We start from the raw sequence: 25617 nt of genomic DNA on the forward strand, positions 1-25617 counted from the left end.
TGATAATGATTGTTTCCGGGTCCTTATTTACCTTCGTCTCTTTGTCAATTACTGGCATGTTATTCGTATCTTCCACTGTAAAGACCAACTCAAAATATCTATTCAATGCCTTGGCCGTTTCCTCAAATCCCATTACTAAATCCCCTTCTCATCCTCTTAAGGACCAATGTTTACTTTGGCCACTATTTTTTGTTTTATATATATATAGAAATATTTGGTCTGTTTTTATATTCTGACCGAGGTTTTTCTCATAATCTATCTTACTTTTGTTTATCGCTCTTTTTGTGGCTTTTTGTTGACCTTTAAAGCTTTCCCATTCTTCTAGTTTCCTGCTGATCTTGGCCACTTTGTATGCCTTCTCTTTCAATTTGATAGCCTTCCTTATGTCCTTCGATGCTCACGGCAGATCACCCCTTTTCCTACAGTCCTTCCTTTTCACTGGTATATGAGAGACGAAAGGGGATTGACAAAATAGAGATAGAGAGGATGTTTCCTCATGTGGGGTAATCTAGTCTGAGAGGTTAGTTTTAAGATAAACAGTAACAGATTTAAAATAGAGATGAGGAGAAATTATTTCTCGAAAGGTCATGAATGTATGGAGTGCAGTGAATACTGGGACAAGGAGTAAATCTAACGAGGAGATAGACAGATCTTAAATTATTAACAGACTAAAGGGTTATGGAGAGTGGCAGGAAGGTGGTGCTGATGCCGAGATAAAATCAGCCATGATTGTATCAAATGGTGGAGCAGGCTCCAGGGGTTGAATTACCTACTCCTGCTTCTAGGTCTTGTGTTCATATAGCAATGTTAGTCCCAGGAGTTTCATTGCTGACTCCACAACATTTTCTTACTCTTCAACTTGTTCTTGCCTTGAACTAAAAGTTTGTTACTAAGAAAAAGAACCGGAAATGGTATCGCCCCGCCTTAACATAAATAGAAAGGGACAGAGCAGCAACGCTTCAATGGAGGCTCACTGATGATGTCACCTAACATGGTGACAAAACATCTGAGAACAAACCTACCAGCTCACCGAGCAAACTTACAACTTGAACCTCAACCTGAGCTACAAATCCTCTCAAAAATCACAAAGTTTGTTATTAAGTTATTTTTTAATACAGTTCAGACATTTTTTGTTTCAGAGGTAATTTCATGCAGCTCTGGACATGAAATGTAACTGTCAGATTCTCTGAAGATTTTATGTGGTGTCTGTCACAAACCACAAAGTTAAACAAGACCCATTTGCAGCATCTATGCACAGGAAGAGAGAACACCACGAATAGGATGTTGTCAAGACAGATATAGTTTAACCTTTACCAAACCCAAGAGTGAGTCACAAGACTATTACTGCAGTGCTGATAAAATTGACATCCTGTCTTGCCAGGGCTACACCTCACTAACATTTGAAACTACATAAAATATCTTATTTGATATCTCCTTGGTGGTAGGAACCAGCCAAATTCAGACCCAGGGAGAAACGAAATGGCTGAGAGTTTGCACTGTATGCTTTCCTGAATGATGCAGAAGGGAAAACGGTAAGTGTTCATCACTGAAATAAAATAAGAATGAAAATACCGGGAGTAAACAGCAGATTAGACTTTAAGTGGGGAGATGAACTTTTCAGATCAATGATCCATCAGTAGAATGGTTCTGCTGAAAGGCCATTGATCTAAACCTCCTCGGTACCAAATTCTTTTATAATGCTGCTATGATGCAATCTAGGGTGCTTTATTGCGTTAAATGTACTCCATAAATATTTTCTACTCTTGTGTTTGTTTATGAGGTCCAAATATAAGAAATGATTTAGTTTTTCCTTTCGTAGTACATTTTTAAAATGTTTACTGTTTGATAGCCTTTTCTAAACGATACAACGCTTGCACTTTGCTTGGTTGCTGACTTCAGTTTCCTCTGAATTGGTAGCAGTTTATTTAACCACTGTGTTTCCCCTGGCCTTCTATTCCATTAAAACCTCCATTAGAGATTCTTATTTCACAGCCTGGTCTCTTCTGCACACACTATTGGAATATAGGCATATACCATTCAGCCTGTTGTTTGATGGAATCGTGGTTGAGCTATTACCTAACTCTATATACCTTCCTTTGTTTCCATATCCCCTCATACGCATCAAGAGAAATCAATCAAATCTCTGATTTAGTGTTAACAATTTACCCAGTACTAGCTGCTATTTGTCGAAGAGAATTCCAAACTTTTACAATCCTGGAATGGAGACATTTTTAACTCAGTTCAGGATGAGCAGCTCAAATTATTCAGCATGCTCCTAAGTTTTCTAAACAGCAGAAATAGTTTCCCTCAATCTACCTTAGCAAATCCCACAATATTTTACTATCTTGGGTTAAATTAACCCTAAATCTCCTAAATTCCAGGAGCTACAGCCCTCAAAAGTGTAATCTCTCCTTGTGATTTAACCCTCGGGAGTTTGTTTTTACATAGCATTCCCTTCATTGTCAGATAGACAGAGCTAAGTGATTCCATAAGCAACACATCAAATTTAGACTTTGCAGTCCTACCACATCCATTCGTGAATGGTGCTGGATAATTATACAACCCACTGGAGGCAGGAGGCTCCACTAATATCCTCATCCTCAGTGATGGGTGAGCCCAGTATCAGCGTAAAAGGTAAGGCTGAAGCATTTGTAACACGCTTCAGCCATAAATGCAAAGTAGATGATCCATCTCAGTTTCCCTAGAAATCCTTGCAGTTTCACAGATGCCAGTCTTCAGCCAATTTAATTCACTCCAGTGAATATCAAGTAATGGCTGGAGGCACTGGACACTGCAAAATCTGGGGGTTTTGACAACATTCTCAAAGTAGTACTGAAGCTCTGCAGTCCAAACTTCGCAGTTCCCCGAGCAAAGCCACTACAGTGCAACTACAACGCTACCATCTGCCTGGCCATGTGGGAAATTGCCTAGATATATTCCCATATGTAAAAGACAATGCACGCACGTATTTTATTGTTTTGTTTTGATCAATTTAAATAGAATAAAACTAAACAATTTCTTTATAAAATGTAAGAAAAGTTTCTGATTTTAAAACTCAGTTCAGGCTTCCAGTCAGCAGATTAAAAATCTTGATTTGACCTGGGCTCAGTGGTTAGCACTGCTGCCTCACAGCACCAGGGACTCCGGTTTGATTCCAGCCTCAGGTGACTGTCTGTGAGGAGCTTGTACATTCTCCCCGTATCTGCGGATTTCCTCCCACAGTCCAAAGTTGTGCAGGTTAGGTGGATTGGATTGGCCATGCTAAATTGACCATAGTGCCCAAAGATGTGTAGGGTAGGTGGATTAGCCATGGGAAATACAAGGATAGGGGGATGAGTTTGGGTGGGATGCTCTTCGGAGGGTCAGTGCAGACCCGATGGGCTAAATGGTCTCGTTTCACACTGTAGAGATGCTATGATTCAATAAAGTATGATTTCATGACACTATAAACAATATCACTAAAAGCAGATATGAAGTTGAACTTTTAAATCTTTCATTTATCAGGGCTTCATTGTATAAGAAGGGAGATATTCAAAGGAAGCAGCAATTTATGCAGCATGGGGAGACTGTGCTGACTGGTTGAACTCAGGTTGACTTGGTGATGCAGCAGTGGTATTAACTGTTTTAGTTAACTTGTTAAATTAAATCAGACATGTCAATTCTGATTGGTCAGGGAATACCATGGGTATGCAACAGTAATCGTCAGTCTGCCTTGCTCCTTATTCAGAGGTGAAGGTGCTGTGGACACGTTCCTTTTGCTTTCAAAGAACAAGTCATGTTGCATCTTTTCGCTGAGTGAAAAACCTGACAAATCATGGCTCACCAGCCTGGGTTGAAATTAATCTGTAATGAAGATGGTTAACATTTCCAACTGTATTACCATGTCAAACATTGTCCAACTAATCAGCATTTTTCTGATTAAAGTTGGAAAGTTACTCTCACTGCTGGGTATTAGTGAGCTGCACCTGGAGTTCTGTGTCTAGTTGTGGTCTCTTTACTTAAGGGAGGATATATTTGCGTTGGAAGCAGTTTAGGAGAAGATTCAGACATATATAGAATCCCAACAGTGCAGAAAAAGGCTGCACCACCCCTCCAAAGAGCATCCCACCCAGACCCAGTCCCCCTCACCCTATACTTAGCGTGGGTAATCCACACTATGGGCAATTCAGCATGGTCAATCCACCTAACCTGCACTTCTTTGGACTGTAAGAGGAAACTACAGCACCTGGAGGAAATCCATACAGATGTGGGGAGAATGTACAAGCTCCACACAAATAGTCACCTGAGGGTGGAATCGGGCCCAGGTCCCTGGCGCTGTGAGACTGCAGTACTGGCCACTGTGCCACCCTTCACGCGACAGATTCCCAGGATGAAGAAGTTTGTCTTACGAGGAAAGGCTGTGCAACTTATGCTCATTAGAGTTTAGAAGACTGAAAACTGATCTTGTTGAAGTATATCAAATTTATAAGGAGCATTTATACTCAAAAGGTACTGTCTCTTGTGAGAACTAGCGGTCATTGTTTTAAAATAAGGGGTCTCCTATTTAAGATGGAGAAAGGGAAGAAGTTCTAATCTGAGGGTTGTTCAACTTTGGAATTCTTTTCTCAGAGAGCAGTGGAGGTTGGAGCTTTGAGAATAATCATGGATGAGTTTGATTTTTGATTGACAAAGGAACCAATGATAAGGGGGGACAGCAAAAGTGGAGATTAGGTCAGTCATGATCTGAATGAATGGACTAATTGGCCAAATGACCTCTTCATGTCCCAATTAATTATAATTCCTGCACTTATACCAGGCCATAATTTTCTGGTGATTTTTGTACTATGCTTCTGAAACAGTGATTGTTAATTAATAAAGACCTATTCCCATTAAAATCAGTGAAAATGGTGAATTGCTGATGGATACAACTTTGGTCATCACTGTATCTTAGAATGGTTTACACAGAATGAATTCAATACATTTGATTTAATCAAGTTAGTTTGTTTACTGTTTAAATATGTTTACAGATTGTAACTAAGTGTAACTTTTACACTTGGTTTCATGGATCAATTTCCAATTATGAAATGTTTGCATTTGATATTTTAGCTTGCCCACAATATTTCAAGTTCTACTTTAGTTCCAGGTAAATGACTCAATCTTTCATTGAGACTTTGTTTCATAAAACATAAACTATAATTCTACTTCACTGCTTTGTTGTTTGAAAATCCTTGAATCAGTTTATCGGCCAAGCCTGCTGTTGGGCATGCGTGGATAGCACCAGATTCAAAGTCATGTTGGATAAAGGAAATCAGTGCTCAGGATCCCTCTAAAGCATTGGATACATCTTTTGTTTAGGTCAGCAACATGCATTATCCCTCCTGTACTGACTTCAAAATATAGGTTACAGCTTTCATGTCATTACTCTCTACTGTATACAGTTGTATTCTCTATTCTTCATTACACATTTTTTTTCTGTTCAGATGCTGAGTTCTTCAGTGATGTAATTTTAATCTGTAATTTTTGATGTCAGTGTTTGACGATAATTATCACTTTTTATTTGACACAAGAATGCGTTTAGTTGAAACTTTATTGCTGGAACAGCACAGCAGGTCAGGCAGCATCCAGGGAACAGGAGATTCGACGTTTCGGGCACAGGCCCTTCTTCAGGAATGAGCAGAGAGTGTTCAGCAGGAGAAGATAAAAGGTAGGGAGGAGGGACTTGGAGGAGGGGAGTTGGAAATGTGATAGGTGGAAAGAGGTCAAGGTGAGGGTGATAGGTCGGAGTAGGATGGAGGCGGAGAGGTCAAGAAGAAGACTGCAGGTCAGGAAGGCGGTGCCGGGCTGGAGGGATCCGGCTGAGACAAGGTGGGGGGAGGGGGGGTGAAGAAACTGGTGAAGTCCAAGTTCATCCCCTGCGGTTGGAGGGTTCCCAGTCGGAAGATAAGACGCTCCTCCTCCGACCGTCGGGTTGTTGTGGTTTGGCGGTGGATGAGTCCAATGACCTGCATATCCTCGGTGGAGTGGGAGGGGGAGTTGAAATGCTGTGCCACAGGTTGGTTGGGTTGGTTCGTCCGGGTGGCCCAGAGGTGCTCTCTGAATCGCTCCGCAAGTAGGCGGCCTGTCTCCCCAATATAGAGGAGGCCACACCGGCTGCAGCGGATGCAGTAGATGATGTGGGTGGAGGTGCAGGTGAATCTGTGGCGGATATGGAAGTTTCTCTTGGGGCCTTGGAGAGAAGTGAGGGGGGAGGTGTGGGCGCAAGTGTTGCACCTCCTGCGGTTGCAAGGGAAGGTGCCGGGAGTGGAGGTTGGGTCGGTGGGGGGTGTGGATCTGACAAGGGAGTCGCGGAGGGAGTGCTCTCTACGGAAAGCTGAAACGGGAGGGGAGGGAAATATATCCTTGGTGCTGGGGTCTGTTTGGAGGTGGCGGAAGTGACGGCGGATGATGCGCTGTACATGGAGATTGGTGGGGTGGTAGGTGAGGACCAGTGGGGTTCTGTCCTGGTGGCGGTTGGAGGGGCGGGGCTCAAGGGCGGAGGAGCGGGAAGTGGAGGAGATGCGGTGGAGGGCACCGTCGACCACATCGGGGGGGAAATTGCGGTCCTTGAAGAAGGAGGCCATCTGTGTTGTACGTATTTTGAACTGGTCCTCCTGGGAGCAGATGCGGCGGAGACGAAGGAATTGGGAGAATGGGATGGCGTTTTTACAGGGGGCAGGATGGGAGGAGGTGTAGTCCAGGTAGCTGTGGGAGTCGGTTGGTTTGTAGTAGATGTCCGTGTTGATTCGGTCGCCTGAGATAGAAACAGAAAGGTCTAGGAAGGGGAGGGAGGAGTCCGAGACTGTCCAGGTGAATTTGAGGTCGGGGTGGAAGGTGTTAGTGTAGTGGATGAACTGTTCAACCTCCTCGTGGGAGCACGAGGTAGCGCCGATACAGTCATCAATGTAGCGAAGAAAAAGATGGGGGGTGGGGCCAGTGTAGTTGCGGAAGATGGATTGTTCCACATACCCTACGAAGAGGCAGGCATAGCTGGGGCCCATGCGGGTGCCCATGGCTACTCCTTTTGTTTGGAGAAAGTGGGAGGATTGGAAAGAAAAGTTGTTCAGGGTGAGGACCAGTTCGGTTAGTCGAAGGAGGGTGTCGGTGGAAGGGTACTGGGTGGTACGGCGGGAAAGGAAGAAGCCAGTCCCTGTACACCTCCATCCCCCATCACGAAGGACTCAAAGCACTCCGCTTCTTCCTTTCCCGCCGTACCACCCAGTACCCTTCCACCGACACCCTCCTTCGACTAACCGAACTGGTCCTCACCCTGAACAACTTTTCTTTCCAATCCTCCCACTTTCTCCAAACAAAAGGAGTAGCCATGGGCACCCGCATGGGCCCCAGCTATGCCTGCCTCTTCGTAGGGTATGTGGAACAATCCATCTTCCGCAACTACACTGGCCCCACCCCCCATCTTTTTCTTCGCTACATTGATGACTGTATCGGCGCTACCTCGTGCTCCCACGAGGAGGTTGAACAGTTCATCCACTACACTAACACCTTCCACCCCGACCTCAAATTCACCTGGACAGTCTCGGACTCCTCCCTCCCCTTCCTAGACCTTTCTGTTTCTATCTCAGGCGACCGAATCAACACGGACATCTACTACAAACCAACCGACTCCCACAGCTACCTGGACTACACCTCCTCCCATCCTGCCCCCTGTAAAAACGCCATCCCATTCTCCCAATTCCTTCGTCTCCGCCGCATCTGCTCCCAGGAGGACCAGTTCAAAATACGTACAACACAGATGGCCTCCTTCTTCAAGGACCGCAATTTCCCCCCCGACGTGGTCGACGGTGCCCTCCACCGCATCTCCTCCACTTCCCGCTCCTCCGCCCTTGAGCCCCGCCCCTCCAACCGCCACCAGGACAGAACCCCACTGGTCCTCACCTACCACCCCACCAATTTCCATGTACAGCGCATCATCCGCCGTCACTTCCGCCACCTCCAAACAGACCCCAGCACCAAGGATATATTTCCCTCCCCTCCCCTATCAGCTTTCCGTAGAGACCACTCCCTCCGCGACTCCCTTGTCAGATCCACACCCCCCACCGACCCAACCTCCACTCCCGGCACCTTCCCTTGCAACCGCAGGAGGTGCAACACTTGCGCCCACACCTCCCCCCTCACTTCTCTCCAAGGCCCCAAGGGAAACTTCCATATCTGCCACAGATTCACCTGCACCTCCACCCACATCATCTACTGCATCCGCTGCAGCCGGTGTGGCCTCCTCTATATTGGGGAGACAAGCCGCCTACTTGCGGAGCGATTCAGAGAGCACCTCTGGGCCACCCGGACGAACCAACCCAACCAACCTGTGGCACAGCATTTCAACTCCCCCTCCCACTCCACCGAGGATATGCAGGTCATTGGACTCATCCACCGCCAAACCACAACAACCCGACGGTCGGAGGAGGAGCGTCTTATCTTCCGACTGGGAACCCTCCAACCGCAGGGGATGAACTTGGACTTCACCAGTTTCTTCATCCCCCCTCTCCCCACCTTGTCTCAGCCGGATCCCTCCAGCCCGGCACCGCCTTCCTGACCTGCAGTCTTCTTCTTGACCTCTCCGCCTCCATCCTACTCCGACCTATCACCCTCACCTTGACCTCTTTCCACCTTCACATTTCCAACTCCCCTCCTCCAAGTCCCTCCTCCCTACCTTTTATCTTCTCCTGCTGAACACTCTCTGCTCATTCCTGAAGAAGGGCCTGTGCCCGAAACGTCGAATCTCCTGTTCCCTGGATGCTGCCTGACCTGCTGTGCTGTTCCAGCAATAAAGTTTCAACTTTGATCTCCAGCATCTGCAGACCTCACTTTCTCCACAAGAATGCGTTTAAGAGAGGCAGCATCACTTCTGGCCATTGCACTATAGCTACCATTTATTTTTACGTTGCAAAATTACCTTGATCAAAGCAGATCCCACATTTTCATAGAATCATAGAATCCCTGCAGTGTGGAAACAGACCCTTCAGCCCAACAGGTCCACAGCGACCCTCCAGAGAGTACCCCACCCAATCATTCCCCATTTCTCTACATTTACCCCTGACTAATGCACCTAACCTTTTTTTTGCTTCCAAATTCTACACATAGATTTTCACCAGGCTTATTCAGATGAATATATTCTAATCAGCCTGTTCAGAGACATACCTCTGGAGCAGGTGGGAGTCGAACCCTGCGTCCACACATCCCTGAACACTGTGGGCGATTTAGCATGGCCAATTCACTTAAACTGCACATCTTTCGACTTTTGAAGGTTCATCGTAATGAAAAGGCAACTACTTCTTACACGAAATGATTTCTCACACTGTTAGATGCTGTAATTGAAAGGACCAGTTATAATCTCTTGACAAAACCTGAGGGCTACCCAAGAGATTTCCTCCTTAAACTGATCTTTAATTCATTCTTTTTGTGTGATGTCAGTTAGTGATTTGTTGCCAGAGATAAATAAACTAACAAACACATTAAGTTAAATTCCTGCGGAAACCTAAAACTAAAAAAAAAATTTAACTGCTAACCCGATGTGCCACCTCTGGGATCACTATGATACAGCCAAAAGAAATCCAGGATACAGTCAGTTCTGCTGTAACTTGTGTTTCTTCAATGCTAACTGGCTTTAATGCAATTGAAGAATTTAGACCGTTATTTGTAGAATGCGAACTTTCCTTTCATGTATTAGCTATAACGCGATTCCGGTATCATTAGTTTAGGTGGAGCTGTTATTACATTGTTTTCTTATAATAGGAGATCACACGAGAATGGAACATATCGCGTTATATCAGAACTGTCTGAGGATTAGCAGTGGTGAGATTTTATGTTTATGATATTACTTGCACTGAAAATTCCAGGCCAATATATCTGCTCAGGGCTTTGGCAACCTGTTGGCTGACAACAGAGTTTACAGGATGAGCAGGAACAGTATGTACATCTTTCCCCCTGACCATTTACCCATTATACCAGCCTTTCACTTCAGCTTCCAGCAGTAAGACTTTCAGCTCTATTTTAGGTTGTTTTTCAGAGTTTTTGAAGAAAGAGTAGAGAATACATTTCAAAATCTTTACTCAGTAAATGATTGGACTCAGTGTTATCTTTAACCTGAGATATCGGGCTGAGTTTCCAAGGAACTGTGGAGCTAGAACTGGATGTGACAGTTGGTGGAAGGGAGGAAGAGAAATCTCATTGGTCTGACTCAAACTAAGTTTGTCCAACTTCTCCTTAGAGCTAATACAGTAATCCAGACAATATCCTGGTAAGCCTCTTTTACACCTTCTCCAAAGTCTCCACATTCTTCCTATTGTTACCACACGGGGTAAACCCCTCTGCTAATTTAAACCAGCCACATAAAAAAATTCACCTCACGCCGTAATCTGTTAAAATTCGAGAGGCAAAGCATTATCTCAGGGGTCACTATTTAAAATAAAGATTAACAATTTTATTCTTTAAGTCCACCAGAGAATATTAAAACCAACAACTGTTTACAACTCCTTTCTCTTAAATCTTTCTTTTACCTCTCACACTACAATACTGGTCCAGTAAAAATCCTGAGTAAGATTTACAAACAAAAACCTTTCAAAAACCAGTCAGCTTTATGAATTCTCCTTTGTAGATTTTCCTCTGTAGCTTTTCTCTAGGTTGGCTTAGCAAACTTCTTATAGACAGGTACTCTCTTAAAGTTACAGTAAACCTCTACACCTTCATAACATTATAGTGTGGTCACCAGACTGCACACAATACTCCAAATCTGGCCTAATTAAACTTTTTACAGTCATAACATGCTCTAACCAATAAAGGCAAATGTGCTGTATGCCTTCTTTACCACTTGTGTCACCACTTTCATGGAGCGATGGAATTGCACTCCACGATCCCTCTGTATATCAATGTTCCTAAGGGTCTTACCATGTACTGTGTACTTTTCTTTTCCATTTGACCTCCCAGAGTGCATCACCTCACTTGTCTGACTTAAATTCCATGTGCCATTTATTTGCTAACTTTCCAACTGATCTATGTCCTGTTGTATCCTCTTGCAATCTTCTTACCTATGCACAACTCCACCAATTTTCACGTCACCTGTAAAGTTACTATTCGGACCCTTATAATCTTATCCAAATTGTTTATATGTACATATATTAAAAGCAACATGGGTCCCAGCACTGATCCTTGTGGAACACCATTAATCACAGATATCCAGTCAGATGAATACCCCTCCACAACAACTCTCTATCTTCTGTGACCAAGCCAATTTTATCTTCAACTTACAAACTGACTGTGTATTCCATGTGACTTAATCATCTGGACCAGCCTGCAATGAGAGGCTATGTCAAATGTTTCAGTAAAGTTCATGTGGACAATATCCACTGCCCTACCCTCATCATCTTTGTCACTTCCTCAAATAGTGTGATCAAATTTATGATACAAACCCTCCCGCACAGAGCTATGCTGACTATTCCAAATAAATCCATTCTTTTCCAAATGCTGTCTCTAAGAATCTTTTCCACTAATATCCCCGTAACTGACATAAGGCTCATTGGTCTATAATTTCCTCAAATATCCCTATTGCCCTTCAATAACAAAGGATCAACATGGGCTATCCTCCAGTCTTCTGGGACCTCGCCTATGGCTAAAGAGAATACAAAGGTCACTGTTGAAGCCACAGCAATCTCTTCCCTTGCCTTACTCAGTATCCTGGGATAGGTCCCATCACGGCTGTGGGGTCTTTCCCCTTCTTGAAGCTATGCTGTCTCTGCTTGATCATGTGTATTTTAAAACTATAAACATTTCTTTTATTGGAAAAAATAAATTGAGCCATTACAGTTTGTTTGCTATATCATCGAAAAACTACAGTGTGGAAACAGGCCATTTGACCCAACAGGTCCAGATCAACTCTCTGAAGAGTCACCCACCCAGACCCATGCTCCTACCATATTACTCTACAATTACCCCTGACTAATGCACCTAACCTACACATACCTGAACACTATGAGTCAACAGTGCTAACCACTAAGCCACAATGCCACCTATATATTCTGCTATTTGGCTTGCCACTTTGTTGAGTAGGACTTTGGTTAGAATCTTACCAGCTATCACAAGCAGTAAGATTCCTCAACATTGGAAATACTAGAGTATACTTCAATTCCTCTGGCTTGTGTATGTAACCAAGCACTTGATTCCACCTTGGATATCTTGCTGGTTCTTCAGTACCAATGTAATGGCATGGGCAATAGTTTACTGCATGGTCTCAATAAGGATTCTTCTTGCTGATCGACTAAGGAGATACATCATTGTTTGCTTTTTTTCACTCAAGTCCCAGAATCCCAATGAAGAGCTTTAAAATGAATTACTGTCATGACTGCCAGTGCTTTCAAAAGACTATGGGCAAGTGTAAGTCTGATGAAATAAAAGTGCCTTCAATTGTCCATCACAAAATCCTGATCATTATAAATTGACATGGACTATCACTATTACTCAATTAGATTCAGTATGAAGGATTACAGTTGCAGTATCATCAACAATTTTCTAAGGTTTGTCGTAGTACCAGTACCCTTTCGTGTTATGTTTGTCATGTTATTGTTCATTAAGAAAGATAAGACATTTTCATATATTGGCAGATGAGATAGAATAGTATCAAATACAAGTAGTATTTGACTTTTCATTAATTATGTCATCTGAAACATTTTACATGTCTCTGAAAAATGACAAGAACTCTAAAGTAGGCCCTGAGCTTAAATTCAATCCAAATTGATTCAGTTCAAATTTGCAATGTAAACCTATCCACAATACAATAACATGGCAACTTTTCTGTATTTTCAGGACTTGCTCTTCACAATGTCGAAACGAACGAGAGACGTTTGTGAAGGAACTATACTCACAAAGAAATTGAATACTGGAAGCACAGAAGAATTTGATACAAGAGAAGCCAACAAGAGAAATGAGCAAACTGCAATCTGTGGTGAACACAGCGGGCGTTATCTACATAGACCCTGGGTGAATATTTATCACTGAGTTAGGCTGGGCTGTCTAGATGTGGCATTTCCTAATAAGAAATTGGTGGCATGACATTTCTTCAGCACCCAAAACAGTCTTTGATTTCAGAACCAGCATTCAGAAGGTTTGTGTTGGGAAGTGGAGGAAATCCATAAGGGGAAATGCTTTCCAAAGAAAGCATAAAATCAAGAATGCATTACACGATGGCATATCTGAAGCTGAGCACTGAGTCGTAGTGAAAAGGTTAAATGTGCAAAGTATGCAATTTGTCAAAGAGGTGGACTTCATGAAATTCTGATTATTTTGTATAGTTTGATGCGAAACATCATTGGTAAAACAAACCTGGGTTTGAAGTCTTAAATATCTAACGGTGAAGAACCATTAGCACTATCGTGTGCAAATTCTACGCATTGGATACTTAAACTGTAAGTCTGAGTCATAACACCAGGTTATAACCCAACAGGGTTATTTGAAACCACAAGTTTCGGACTGCTGCTCATTCATCAGGTGACTTCACATGAAGAAGAGGCATCGCTCTGAAACCTTGTGATTTCAAGTAAACCTATTGGACTATAACCTGGTGTCATGTGACTTTTGACTTTGTCAACCCCAAGTCCATCACCGGCGACTCCACATTGTACTGATTGGTATTTCTCCCTGTTCCTTATATTGTATTACTTATTCATCTATTCCTTGATGTGGAATCAAGGGTTATGGGCATAAGGCAGGAACAGGATACTGATCGAGGATGATCAGCCATGATCATATAATGAATGGTGGGTGCTGGCTTAAAGGGCAGAATGGCCTACTCCTGCACCTATTGTCTATTGTCTATTGTCTTACCATTGTTTTTGTATACATCTGAAGCACAATGGATGTTTAGCTTTTAAAAAAAAGTACACATCTTGTCTTAGAGGGCAAGCAAATTTTCCAATAGGTCCCTGTAGCTGAAAGTATAGCAATGCTTAACAAACAAAGTCTAGACTTTGTTTCAATCTAGTAAAGTGCTTAATGACAATGATTAGCCAAAGTCATTCTGGATGTTTGGTGTCTGGAATTTAAACGTCAATGAGAAAAACAAAGAAACATGTCAATAGAAAAATATTTGCGAGGGCATATGGATATTATGGAAAACATCACGCAATACTGTAATTATTTTAATCCAATAAAACATTGTCATGTTCTCCTATTTACATATGTAAATGTTTGCATTTGTGGATGCATTAATACATTTTCCTGTTTCAGAATGCATATCAAGTGGGAATCATTGAAAGTATTTCATTGAAAAATTTCATGTGCCATACTTTCCTTAAAGTTGTGTTTGGGCCCTATTTCAACTTTGTGAGTGGGAACAATGGAAGTAAGTGTGAAAATCTATCAGTATCTCTTGTAACTGCAATCTTGCAATATCTTCCCTTCCAGCTTTTGATGCAATAATTTGTATCTTCATGCAGTCATTTTGATCTATAAGGCTAGGACTGTAAATTTTAATCGGAACAGTGAACTGAATTTAATCGTATGTAATTTTCTAACGTAACACCCCTCAAATGATGTAGTCTCTGGTGATAAGCTAGTGACTTGTTCCAGGGTAAAGAAAATGCCATAGAAACATATGTAAGCATATTTTTTTCACTGCGTCATGATGAAGGACTTATACTCAAAACGTCGACTTTCCTGCTCTTCGATGCTGGCTGACACGGCTGTGCTTTTCCAGCGACACACTTTTGACTCTGATCTCCAGCATCTGCAGTCCTCACTTACTCCCTGCATAACATTCACTTGCTATTCATGATGTGTTACAGTTATGCTACTGTCATTTTTGCCACATAAAGACCTTTACTTTTTTTTAAAATGTTGAGTAATTCATGTTTCTTGTTGCACATTTTGAATATTTTTTGGGTGCGATTGTGACATTTGTAATGAAGCATTATTGTCCATCCCTAAACGTTCTTGAGAAACTGATGGTGAGCCAACTTTGAGCACGATTTATGTAGTGTTTTTTATCATCACCAGTTAGAAACAAAAAAAACCCTGCAGATGCTGGAATCCAAAGTCGACAGGCAGGAGGCTGGAAGAACACAGCAAGCCAGGCAGCATCAGGAGGTGGAGAAGTCAACTTTTCAAGTGTTACCCTACCTGGTTTGCTGTATTCTTCCAATCTCCTGTTTGTCAACTTTCATCATCCAAGCAGCAGGAGAATCGACGTTTCAGGCATGAACCCTTCTTCAGGAATGAGGAAAGTGTGCCAAGCAGGCTAAGATAAAAGGTAGGGAGGAGGGACTTGGGGGAGGGGCGTTGGAAATGCGATAGGTGGAAGGAGGTAAAGGTGAGGGTGATAGGCCGGAGTGGGGAAGGGGGCGGAGAAGTCAGGAAGAAGATTGCAGGTTAGGAAGGTGGTGCTGAGTTCGAGGGATTTGACTGAGACAAGGTGGGGGGAGGGGAAATGAGGAAACTGGAGAAATCTGAGTTTATCCCTTGTGGTTGGAGGGTTCCTAGGCAGAAGATGAGGCACTCTTCCTCCAGCCGTCATGTTGCTATGGTCTGGCGATGGAGGAGTCCAAGGACCTGCATGTCCTTGGTGGAGTGGGAGGGGGAGTTGAAGTGTTGAGCCACAGGGTGGTTGGGTTGTTCCGGGTGTCCCAGAGGTGTCCTCTGAAACGTTCCGCAAGTAGGCGGCCTGTCTCCCCAATATAGAGGAGGCCACATCGGGTGCAGCGGATGCAGTAAATGATTTGTATGGAGGTGCAGGTGAATTTGTGGTGGATATGAAAGGATCCCTTGTGGCCTTGGAGGGAAGTAAGGGAGGAGGTGTGGGCGCAAGTTTTGCATTTCTTGCGGTTGCAGGGGAAGGTGCCGGGAGTGGAGGTTGGGTTAGTGGGGGGTGTGGACGTGACGAGGGAGTCACGGAGGGAGTGGTCTTTTCGGAATGCTGATAGGGGAGGGAAGGGAAATATATCCCTGGTGGTGGGCTCCGTTTGGAGGTGGCGGAAATGACGACGGATGATACGCTGTATATGGAGGTTAGTGGGGTGGTAGGTGAGGACCAGTGGGGTTCTGTCCTGGTGGCGATTGGAGGGGCTGGGCTCAAGGGCAGAGGAGCGGGAAGTGGAGGAGATGCGATGGAAGGCATCGCCGATCACGTCTGGGGGGAAATTGCGGTCTTTGAAGAAGGAGGCCATCTGGGTTGTACGGATTTGGAAGTGGTCCTCCTGGGAGCAGATGCGGCGGAGACGAAGGAATTGGGAATATGGGATGGCGTTTTTACAGGGGGCATGGTGGGAGGAGGTGTAGTCTAGGTAGCTGTGGAAGTCGGTCGGTTTATAGTAAATGTCCGTGTTGATTTGGTCGCCCGAGATAGAAATGGAGAGGTCTAGGAAGGGGAGGGAGGAGTCTGAGACATTCCAGGTAAATTTGAGGTCGGGGTGGAAGGTGTTGGTAAAATGGATGAACTGTTCAACCTCCTCGTGGGAGCACGAGGCAGCACCGATACAGTCATCGATGTAACGGAGGAAAAGGTGGGGGGTGGTGCCAGTGTAGGTGCAGAAGATGGACTGTTCCAAATATCCTACGAAGAGGCAGGCATAGCTGGGCCCCATGCGGGTGCCCATGGCTACTCCTTTGGTTTGGAGGAAGTGGGAGGATTGGAAAGAGAAGTTGTTCAGAGTGAGGACCAGTTCAGTCAGTCGAAGGAGGGTGTCAGTGGAAGGGCAATTTGCCAGAGAAGGCAAATAGGGCCTCATTTTAACATTTCACCTGAATGACAGCACCCCTGACAGTGCAGTGCTCCAGAGTGTCAGCCTTGCAGTGGAATTTGAAAACCACCCAAATTTGGGCTAACATGGTCAAATGCCTTCTTGAACTGCTGCAGGCTATGTTAACAAACTCACATAGGGAAGCAATTCCTGGATATTGACTCAGTGATATCAAAGGATGATTGTGTAGTGTGCAGTGTGTTACTTGGAAGAGAATTTGAAGGTAGTTTTGCTCCAAGCAATTTGCATAACTTCATTCAACTCTAATTCAAAAATTTGATGTACCAGATGATTCCTTCTATGAATCAGACCACTAATTTCTTTCAAGTTATACACTGCCTCTGGAAGAATGTACTGATAGCTCTGCTAACCCTTCCTTCCCTACAAGGAAACTAGGCTGGTTATCAGTTGGAATAAATCAAAAGTCAAATACAATAACATTACAACTATTATTATGTTAAATGTAGCCACAATACTGTGGATTATTTCCACAATTTCTCCCTTTCTCCATGTCTTATTTCTGCTCCACTACTCATCATCAACCTAAGCTGCAAATCTTCTCAAAAATTGCTAACATTAAAGATTATGCAGCTTCGTTCAAAGAGCAGGTGGGCTGCTATTTATCCAACATTCTACCCTCAAGTAACTTAACAAAAGTGATGAGCTGACTGTTCGTGTTGTTTTTAATTGTGAAAGTACATGTTAAATAACTGTTGTATTCATGTGTAAAGCAGCATTGACTGTACTTCAGAGGATTAACTACATAGGCTGCTTTTCATTAGTTCTGAGTTATGATGATTGCAAAATGAAAATTTCTCTTGACCATCCTCACATGCCACTATCAACCCCTTGCTCGCCAATTTCCACAGATGATACATTCTTCCAGGACTATCACAAAAACAAATGCTGGAAATACACCATCTAGTCCTGATGATCCTTGTGTGTATTTCCAGTTTTATTTTACTTCAAATGTATGGGAAAAATTGCAGGGCTATATGGAAAAGCAAGGAAATGAAGCTACTTACATAACTCCTTTGAAAAAAGCTGAAACAGACTCAACAACCTGAGTGGCCTTCATCCATGCTGAATCATTCCACAATTCTATTGTTGTGGTATGCTTCAAGTGCCTACTAACATTTATTTGCGTAATAGAATATACATAGTTTCCTTTCTGCTGACGAGCATTCCTTGATTTCTTTGAGTGGTAACTTGGTGCAGTTTTATTCATATAGCTTGATTTACAACAAGAAGTATTTTTAGTAAGGGAGTCCAGTCTTCAATATATGAATACTCTGATTTAAAATCACTGAAAATGACTTTTAAAGAATCAAAATTGAACCCTTTACAATGCAAAGAGAGTATATGCAATGCTGATATATTTGAGAAACAATATAGCTAATTAAATAGAATTCAGTTAAACTTAAACCTTTGGTTAGGTAAGGGTTAACAAAACAGATCCCTCAATGCAAGGCTCTGTTACAAAAAAAAGGCAGGAAATTCCCTTTTAGGCAAAACAAGTCAACAATTTATAAGGTCATACATGCACACTATTAATTAATAAATGCATGGAGCGGAATAAGACCTAAATCTGATGAATAAGTTGCTCATATAAAAAAAAATATACACATTGCAATCTTAGGATGTAAATATGACAGTCTAAGCTTAAGTGAGTGCTCTGAAATGACACAAAGGAATGAAATCAAGGATGAAGGAGCAATCACAAAGTGGAACATTACCAATACCAAACAGACGTTGACAGATGCTAAAAAATTATTGAATGATTCTTGCTTTAAAAGAACAGTGCTTTTAAAGAATAAACATAGTAATGAATTGGTAAAATCATTGTTCGATTATTATAAAACATTATAAACAGTTTGACCAGTTAAAATCTCTCAACTTCTTAAGGGATTTTTCCAACAATTTAAATAATATTACATGATAGATTCTTATTTGGAAGGGAGAAGAATCCAGCATTAGCCACATTGTGAAGTATGATTAAGGACAGTATTATCTTTAGAATGCTGAGAATTTGCTTGTTGCCTCAAACAACAATTCTGATAGCTGCCTTCTTTAATTATGAGAGCAAATAACTTACAATCAGCAAGCAAATTTCAGGGAATGGTTTACTTTGAATTTTAATGGATATTCTAAGATAATTGCCATAATATTAGACTTTTGGATTCTGTATTTGAAGTAAAAGTTTGCTTTCCATTTTTTATAGCTTTTAGTACAGTAGTATATTTGACTGCATGAAGTGTATATTGCATGTTAACTTCTTTTAATGCATTTGTAAAAGTCAATAAATCATCTCATATCATTTTCTGTATACAAGTGAATGAAACTGCTCTCTTTAACTTGAAGAGTGCATCCAGGTCTTGATAAATTTGAATTACTGATGGCCTAACAAATGCTTATTGGAAAACAAAGTAAGCTATTTGGAAGAAGGCAAAATTCTCTGTTAGTCTTTCTTGAGAGACGGTTCCATCAAATTTTTAGACCCAGAGGAGGCAACTCTCAGAGCTGAATGGCTTGGACTTAACTGAAGAGATTATAAGGGAGCATTCCTGATCTGGTTTAACTCTGATACTGAGTTAAGGCTATGAATCACTCAAAGTAGTCACACATATGAGTATCTTTCAGCTCCATTGTGAAAAAAGAAATTTCCTTGATCTTTAAATTCTTCTACAAAGTGTTTTTGAAGAGTCTGTATGGTTAAGGAAATGAATATAATTTGAAGGTGCTTCATGAATCAGCATCATCAGTGGAATCTCTCAGTTTCAACTGAGGTTGTTTTGAGATAGAGCAGCCTTATTCAGGCAATCACTGAATTGTGCCAATGTAAAATATTGCAGCAAACATGAAAGTAAGTTGGCTTGTCCACCGTCCATACTTTTAACATCTGCAATCTTCTGTGTTGGTTGATTGATTACACCTAAATTGTGCTGATATGACCCCTAGTGACCTCTTGCTTTTATCTGGCTCCAGGTGGAAAGAGTGCTTTACTGACTGCTCTTATAATTGGACTTGGAGGGAAAGCTACGACCACGAACAGAGGACATTCCACCAAGGACTTTGTGAAAACTGGTCAAAAGTAAGATGCTACGGTAACATTTTACAATTTTTCTGTTTGGTAAATTTCTTGTAATTGGAAAACAGATTTCTGAGCCACATTTTTAACCTTCAATATATTTTTTTAGAGAAATAAATTTGAGAAAATGTATTCCTAATCAAAAACGTAAGTGTTCACTAGGTACTGCAGCATGGTTAAGTAGGAGTCTTGATTTGTACATTTTCCCAAACTATATTCTGCAACGATCAGCTGGCCTTAGCAACAATCTGCACCTAAGGTATAGAGAAGATCAATGAGTCATTGAGATTGAGCTTGGTTGTGATTTTCATCTTTCTAAACATCGAGATGTTGAGATGCTAAGTTAGTCAGGGCTTAAGAAGTGTCAGAGTTTGGGTGACAAAAGACTATTTATACAGCAAAGTCGAGAGTCTTGCTCCAGGATTGCTGGCATGATCAATGAGCACTTCCTTTCTTCTTTTTCCTCTTCTTCTCAGTTCTCACATCTTCAAACTACTTAACTTTATAAAATTTGGTCGGTTCTGTTATAACACACATTTCTTCAATGCAAAATGGCTATAGAGCGATTGAAGAATTTAGACCATTATTTGCAGAATGCAAACTTTCCTTCCCTGTATTGGCTGTAATGTGATTCCTGTCCCATTGGTTCAAATGGTGCTGCGATTACGCGATTTTCTTGTAATGCAGGATCACACGGGAATGGAACTATCGTGTTATATCAGAACAGACTGGATAGATTTCTGTCCTAAGTTTCTTGAGCATTTGCACAAATTTTCTGTCCTTGATCAATCTAGACTTTACATCATCATTTTGTTATCTAACCTTGAGTTGACCTCATTCATCAGTTTGCTCCAGCAAAGAAACAGTCCACCTTCACTTCTAACTTACAAAAGCTTCATCAGTCTGTGTCTATCCTATCACCATTTTTTATGATCAAAGCTGTTTGTAAGGTTTATTAATGAATTGTCCATAATTAGTCATTCAGCCCGGTGGTTCTAATCTCTTTTCAGACTGAAATATGTTGTTGTTCAATTATGTAACTCCTTCTTCCACATTAATGAATATTCTGTCCAGTAAGAGTCCTAATTAAGTAAAATGAACAAATGGCCCAGTATGCTTCGGTAATATCCAATTGTCACTACTGACATATTGTGGGTTCTGAGTCAAAAAGTATGGTGCTGGAAAAGCACAGCAGGTCAGACAGCATCTGTGGAGCGAGAGAGTCGACATTTTGGACATAAGCCCTTCATTAGGAATGTTGGTGGTAGGGGGCTTGTGAGATCTGCCATCACTGCTAGTAGGAGGTTTGGTGTTTGAGAGAGTGTGCTGCCACCAATCCTCCATTGACTGTACTTTGTATAGGGCCTGAATAGAACATAGAACACAGAACATAGAATAATACAGCACAGGACAGGCCCTTCGGCCCTTGATATTGCGCTGACCTGTGAACTAATCTGAGCCCATCCCCCTACACTATCCCATCAGCATCCATGTGCATATCCAGGGGCTGTTTAAATGCCCCTAATGTGGCTGAGTTAACTACATTGGCCAGCAGGGCATTCCACGCCCTTACCTCTCTCTGAGTAAAGAACCTGCTTCTGCTTTCTGTCTTAAATCTATCACCCCTCAATTTGTAGCTATGCCCCCTCGTACAAGCAGACATTATCATCCTAGGAAAAAGACTCACTGTCCACCCTATCTAATCCTCTGATCATCTTGTATGTCTGTATTAAATCCCTCTTAGCCGCCTTCTCTCCAATGAGAACAGACCCAAGTTCCTCAGCCTTTTCTCATAAGACCTTCACTCCAGACCAGGCAACATCCTGGAAAATCTCCTCTGCATCTTTTCCAATGCTTCCACATCCTTCCTGTAATGGGGCAACCAGAACTGTACACAATATTCCAAGTGTGGCCGCACTAGCATTTTGTACAGTTGCAGCAAGACATCCTGGCTCCAGAATTCAATCCCTCTACCAATAAAACTGATCACACCGTATGCCTTCTTAACAGCACTATCCACCTGGGTGGCAACTCTTAGGGATCCATGTATATGGACACCAAGATCTCTCTGCACGTCCACACTGCCAAGAATCTTTCCATTGACTCAGTATTCTGCCGCCCTGTTATTCTTTCCAAAGTAAATCACCTCACATTTATCTGCATTGAACTCCATATGCCACTTCTCAGCCCAATTCTGCAGTTTATCCAAGGCTCCCTGCAACCTGTAAAATTCTTCTACACTGTCCACCACTCCACCGACTTCAGTGTCATCTGCAAACTTACTAATGCATCCACCTATGCCTGCGTCTAAGTTATTTATAAAAATGACAACAGCAGTGGTCCTAAAACAGATCCTTATGTCACACCACTAGTAACTGGACTCCAGGCTGAATATTTTCCATCAACCACCACTTGCTGCCTTCTTACATAAAGCCAGTTTCTAAATCACCCTCAATCCTATGCCTCTGCCTTTTCTCCAATAGCCTACTATGTGGAGCCATATCAAAAGCTTTACTGAAATTCATGTGCATTACATCGACTGCCCAACCTTCATCCACAGAGGTTTGTGAAACACAACCTGCCCTTGACGAAACCATGTTGACTATCTCCAATCAAATTGTTGCTTGTGCGATGATTATAAGTCCTATCTCTTATAATCCATTTCAAAACTTTTCCTACAACAGACATAAGGCTCACTGGTCTATAATTACCTGGGTCACCTCTACTGCCCTTCTTGAACAAGGGCACAACATTTTCAATCCTCCAGTCCCCTGGTACTAAACCCGTAGACAACGATGACTCAAAGATCAAGACCAAAGGCACTGCCATCTTCTCCCTAGCTTCCCAGAGAATCCTCAGATTAATCTGGCCCAGTGGATTTGTCTACTTTCACACCTTCTAAAATTGATAACACCTTCTCCTTAGTAATCTCAATCCTTTTTCGTCTAATAGCTCATATCTCAGTCTTCTCCTCTACAATATTCTCCTTTCCTTGAGTGAAAACAGGTGAGAAATATTCGTTTAGCACCTCTCCGATCTCCACAGGGTCCACACACAACTTCCCACTTCTGTCTTTGACTGGGTCTATTCCTACCCTAGTGATCCTTTTATTCCTCACATATCTAGAGAAAACTCTAGGGTTCTCCTTTATTTTACCTGCTAAAAACTGCTCATGTCCCCTCCATGCTCTTCTTAACTCTCTCTTTAAATCCTTCCTAGCTAATCTGTAACTCTTCATCGCCCCATCTGAACCATTTCATCTCAATGTCACATAAGCCTCCCTCTTCCGCTTAAAAAGAGATACAATTTCTTAAGTAAACCATGGTTCCCTTCCTTATCACTTCATTCCTGCCTGACAGGGACATACCTATCAAGGACACGCAATATCTGTTCCTTAAACCAGCTCCACATTTTGATTGTCCCCATCCTCTGCATTTTGCTACCCTGTTCTATGCCTCCTAAGTCTTGCCTAATCACATTATAATTGCCCTTCCGCCATCTATAACTCTTGCCCTTTGGAACGTACCTATCCCTTTCCATTGCTGAACTAAGCGTAACCAAATTATGAGCACTCTCTCGAAAGTGCTCACCTACCACTAAATCAAACACCTGGTCTAGTTCATTACCAAACACCAGATCCAGTGTGGCCTCCCTTCTTGTTGGTCCTTTGACATACTGCATCAGGAAACCCTCCTGTACACATTGGACAAAAATTGATCCATGCGACGTACTAGGGTTATATCATTTCCAGTCAATGTTAGGGAAGTTAAAGTCCCCCATAATGACCACTCTGTTGCTTTCACTCCTGCCCGGAATCGTTTTGCCAATCCTCTCCTCCACATCCCTGGAACGTTGCGAAGGCCTATTAAAAACTTCCAGCAGTGTGACCTCTCCTCTCCTGTTTCTAAACTTAGTCTATACCACCTCAGTAGATGAGTCCTCATCAAAAGATCTTTCAGCCATCGTTATACTGTCCTTCGCTAACAATGCCATACCTCCCCCTGTTTTACCATCTTCTTTGATCTTAATGAAAGATCTAAACCCTGGAACCTGCAACATGCATTCCTTACCCTGCTCTAGGCATGTCTCTGAAATGACCACAACATCAAGGTCCCAGAAAACTATCCATGCTGCAAGCTCACCTACCTTATTCTGGATATTCCTGCTGTTGAAGTAGACACACTTCAAACCAACTGCCAGCACACTCCTGTGACCATGAAATCCTGTCCATGCTGTCCCTAGTCTCATCCTCCTGTGCACTGGAACCACACCACAGGTCCCTATTCCCCTGCTGAGCTAGTTTAAACCCACCCGAATAGCACTAGCAAATTTCCCACCCAGGATGTTAGTACCCCTCTGGTTCAAGTGAAGATTGTGCTGTTTGTAGAGGTCCCACCTTCCCAGAATGAGCCCAATTATCCATAAACCTGAAACCGTCCCTCCTGCACCATCCCTGCAGCCACATGTTTAGCTGATATCTCTCTCTGTTCTTCACCTCACTATCATGTGGCTTGGATATCAAACAAGAGATAACAACTTTATTTGTTAATAATAATCTGTAGACAAGGATTTACCACTGTTTAGTCTTTGCAGAGGTGATGTTAACAAAATTGGGCCAGATTTTCTGAGGAGTGATCATCACATGCAGATGCTAGAATGTCCAGTGGAGGGGGAAGGCGAGTTGGCTGTGCCACAGGGGGATGGTGAGGGGAGTGCACCCAGTGGCAGGGAATGGGTTGGGGGGAACGGGTGGCATGGGGTCGAATCTGGGTCAGCTCCAGTGGCAGAGGTGTGGCGTTACAGCAACAGTGGAGGAGAGGTGGGGATAATAGGGATGGGTCATGTCTGGCAGGGGGTAAATGTTGGGTTGTATCCATTGGGGTACTTGGCAGGGGGATTGAGGGGGTTTGACAGGTAGTGATGGACAGCATGAAGGGTCAAGTCTGGCACCAAACTAGGGGTGATTCAGGTCTCAAGGAAAGAGTCAAGGCAGGGTCTATGGCATGTAAGAGGTAGGGGAGGTGTAGTTAGAGAATAAGCTAAGTAATGTCGGGGTACGTTGAATAGTTATGCAGGAGTTAGACAATGTATTTAATTATTTAAATTTTCCCGACTAACTATTTTACTTAATTGCAATGTATCGCTCTAAATTCTCTGATTAAAATGAAGACTTTCAGAGGATTCCAAGTGTAGATTTCATCCAGTGAAATCCTCAGTTTTCCAGACAATCCCATCAGAATATTATACAATGGGGATTCCACTGAGATCTCATGCACAATATTAACCTCCTCAGAACCATTCCTTTATACATCAATCTGGTTTCTTCTTTCAAATATCTTGGAGATAGTGAGGGCTGCAGATGCTGGAGAGTCAGAATGAAAAAAGAGTTGAACCATGAAAAGCACAGCAAGTCAGGCAATATGAGAGGAGAAGGGGAGTCGATGTTTCAGGGGAGTCAAAGGTTCTGACCTGAAACAGTCATCAGGACTGGGGAAGGGGAAGTGGGCTGTGAAATAAATAGAGGGAGGAGGTAGGGCTGGGGGGAAGGTCGGTGGGATGACGATAGGCTGGGATGCAGGAGGCTGTGGTTAGTCAGTGAGAAGGGTAGGTGGGAAGGAAGTTAGACAAGTAGGGTCATAGAACATAGAACACAGAACATAGAACAGTAAAGCACAGAGACCTTGGAGTGCAGGTTCATAACTCCTTGAAAGTGGAGTCGCAGGTAGATAGGATAGTGAAGAAGGCATTTGGTATATTTTCCTTTAATGGTCAGAG

The 25617-nt window shown here is 42.7% G+C and overlaps 1 protein-coding gene across 3 annotated transcripts in view; it reads left to right on the forward strand.

Moving 5' to 3' along the window:
• Positions 1-1364: 1364 nt before the first annotated feature.
• Positions 1365-25617, forward strand: part of LOC122540973 (structural maintenance of chromosomes protein 6-like) — a 129474-nt gene continuing 105221 nt past the window's right edge. Inside the window, exons 1-5 of one of the 3 annotated variants that reach the window (XM_087977535.1) lie at positions 1365-1532; positions 9766-9825; positions 12829-13002; positions 14248-14362; positions 19740-19845. In XM_087977535.1, the coding sequence (XP_087833661.1) occupies positions 12844-13002; positions 14248-14362; positions 19740-19845 (380 nt within the window). In that variant the 5' untranslated portion in view covers positions 1365-1532; positions 9766-9825; positions 12829-12843. Of the gene's footprint in view, positions 1533-9765; positions 9826-12828; positions 13003-14247; positions 14363-19739; positions 19859-25617 lie in introns of those variants that run through there. The other 2 variants (XM_043677351.2, XM_043677375.2) reach the window with 2 other exon arrangements.

Source organism: Chiloscyllium plagiosum, unplaced genomic scaffold, assembly GCF_037043375.1.
Source record: "Chiloscyllium plagiosum isolate Xiang-an unplaced genomic scaffold, Cpla_swu_hap1 HiC_scaffold_3, whole genome shotgun sequence".
Lineage (NCBI taxonomy): Eukaryota > Metazoa > Chordata > Chondrichthyes > Orectolobiformes > Hemiscylliidae > Chiloscyllium > Chiloscyllium plagiosum.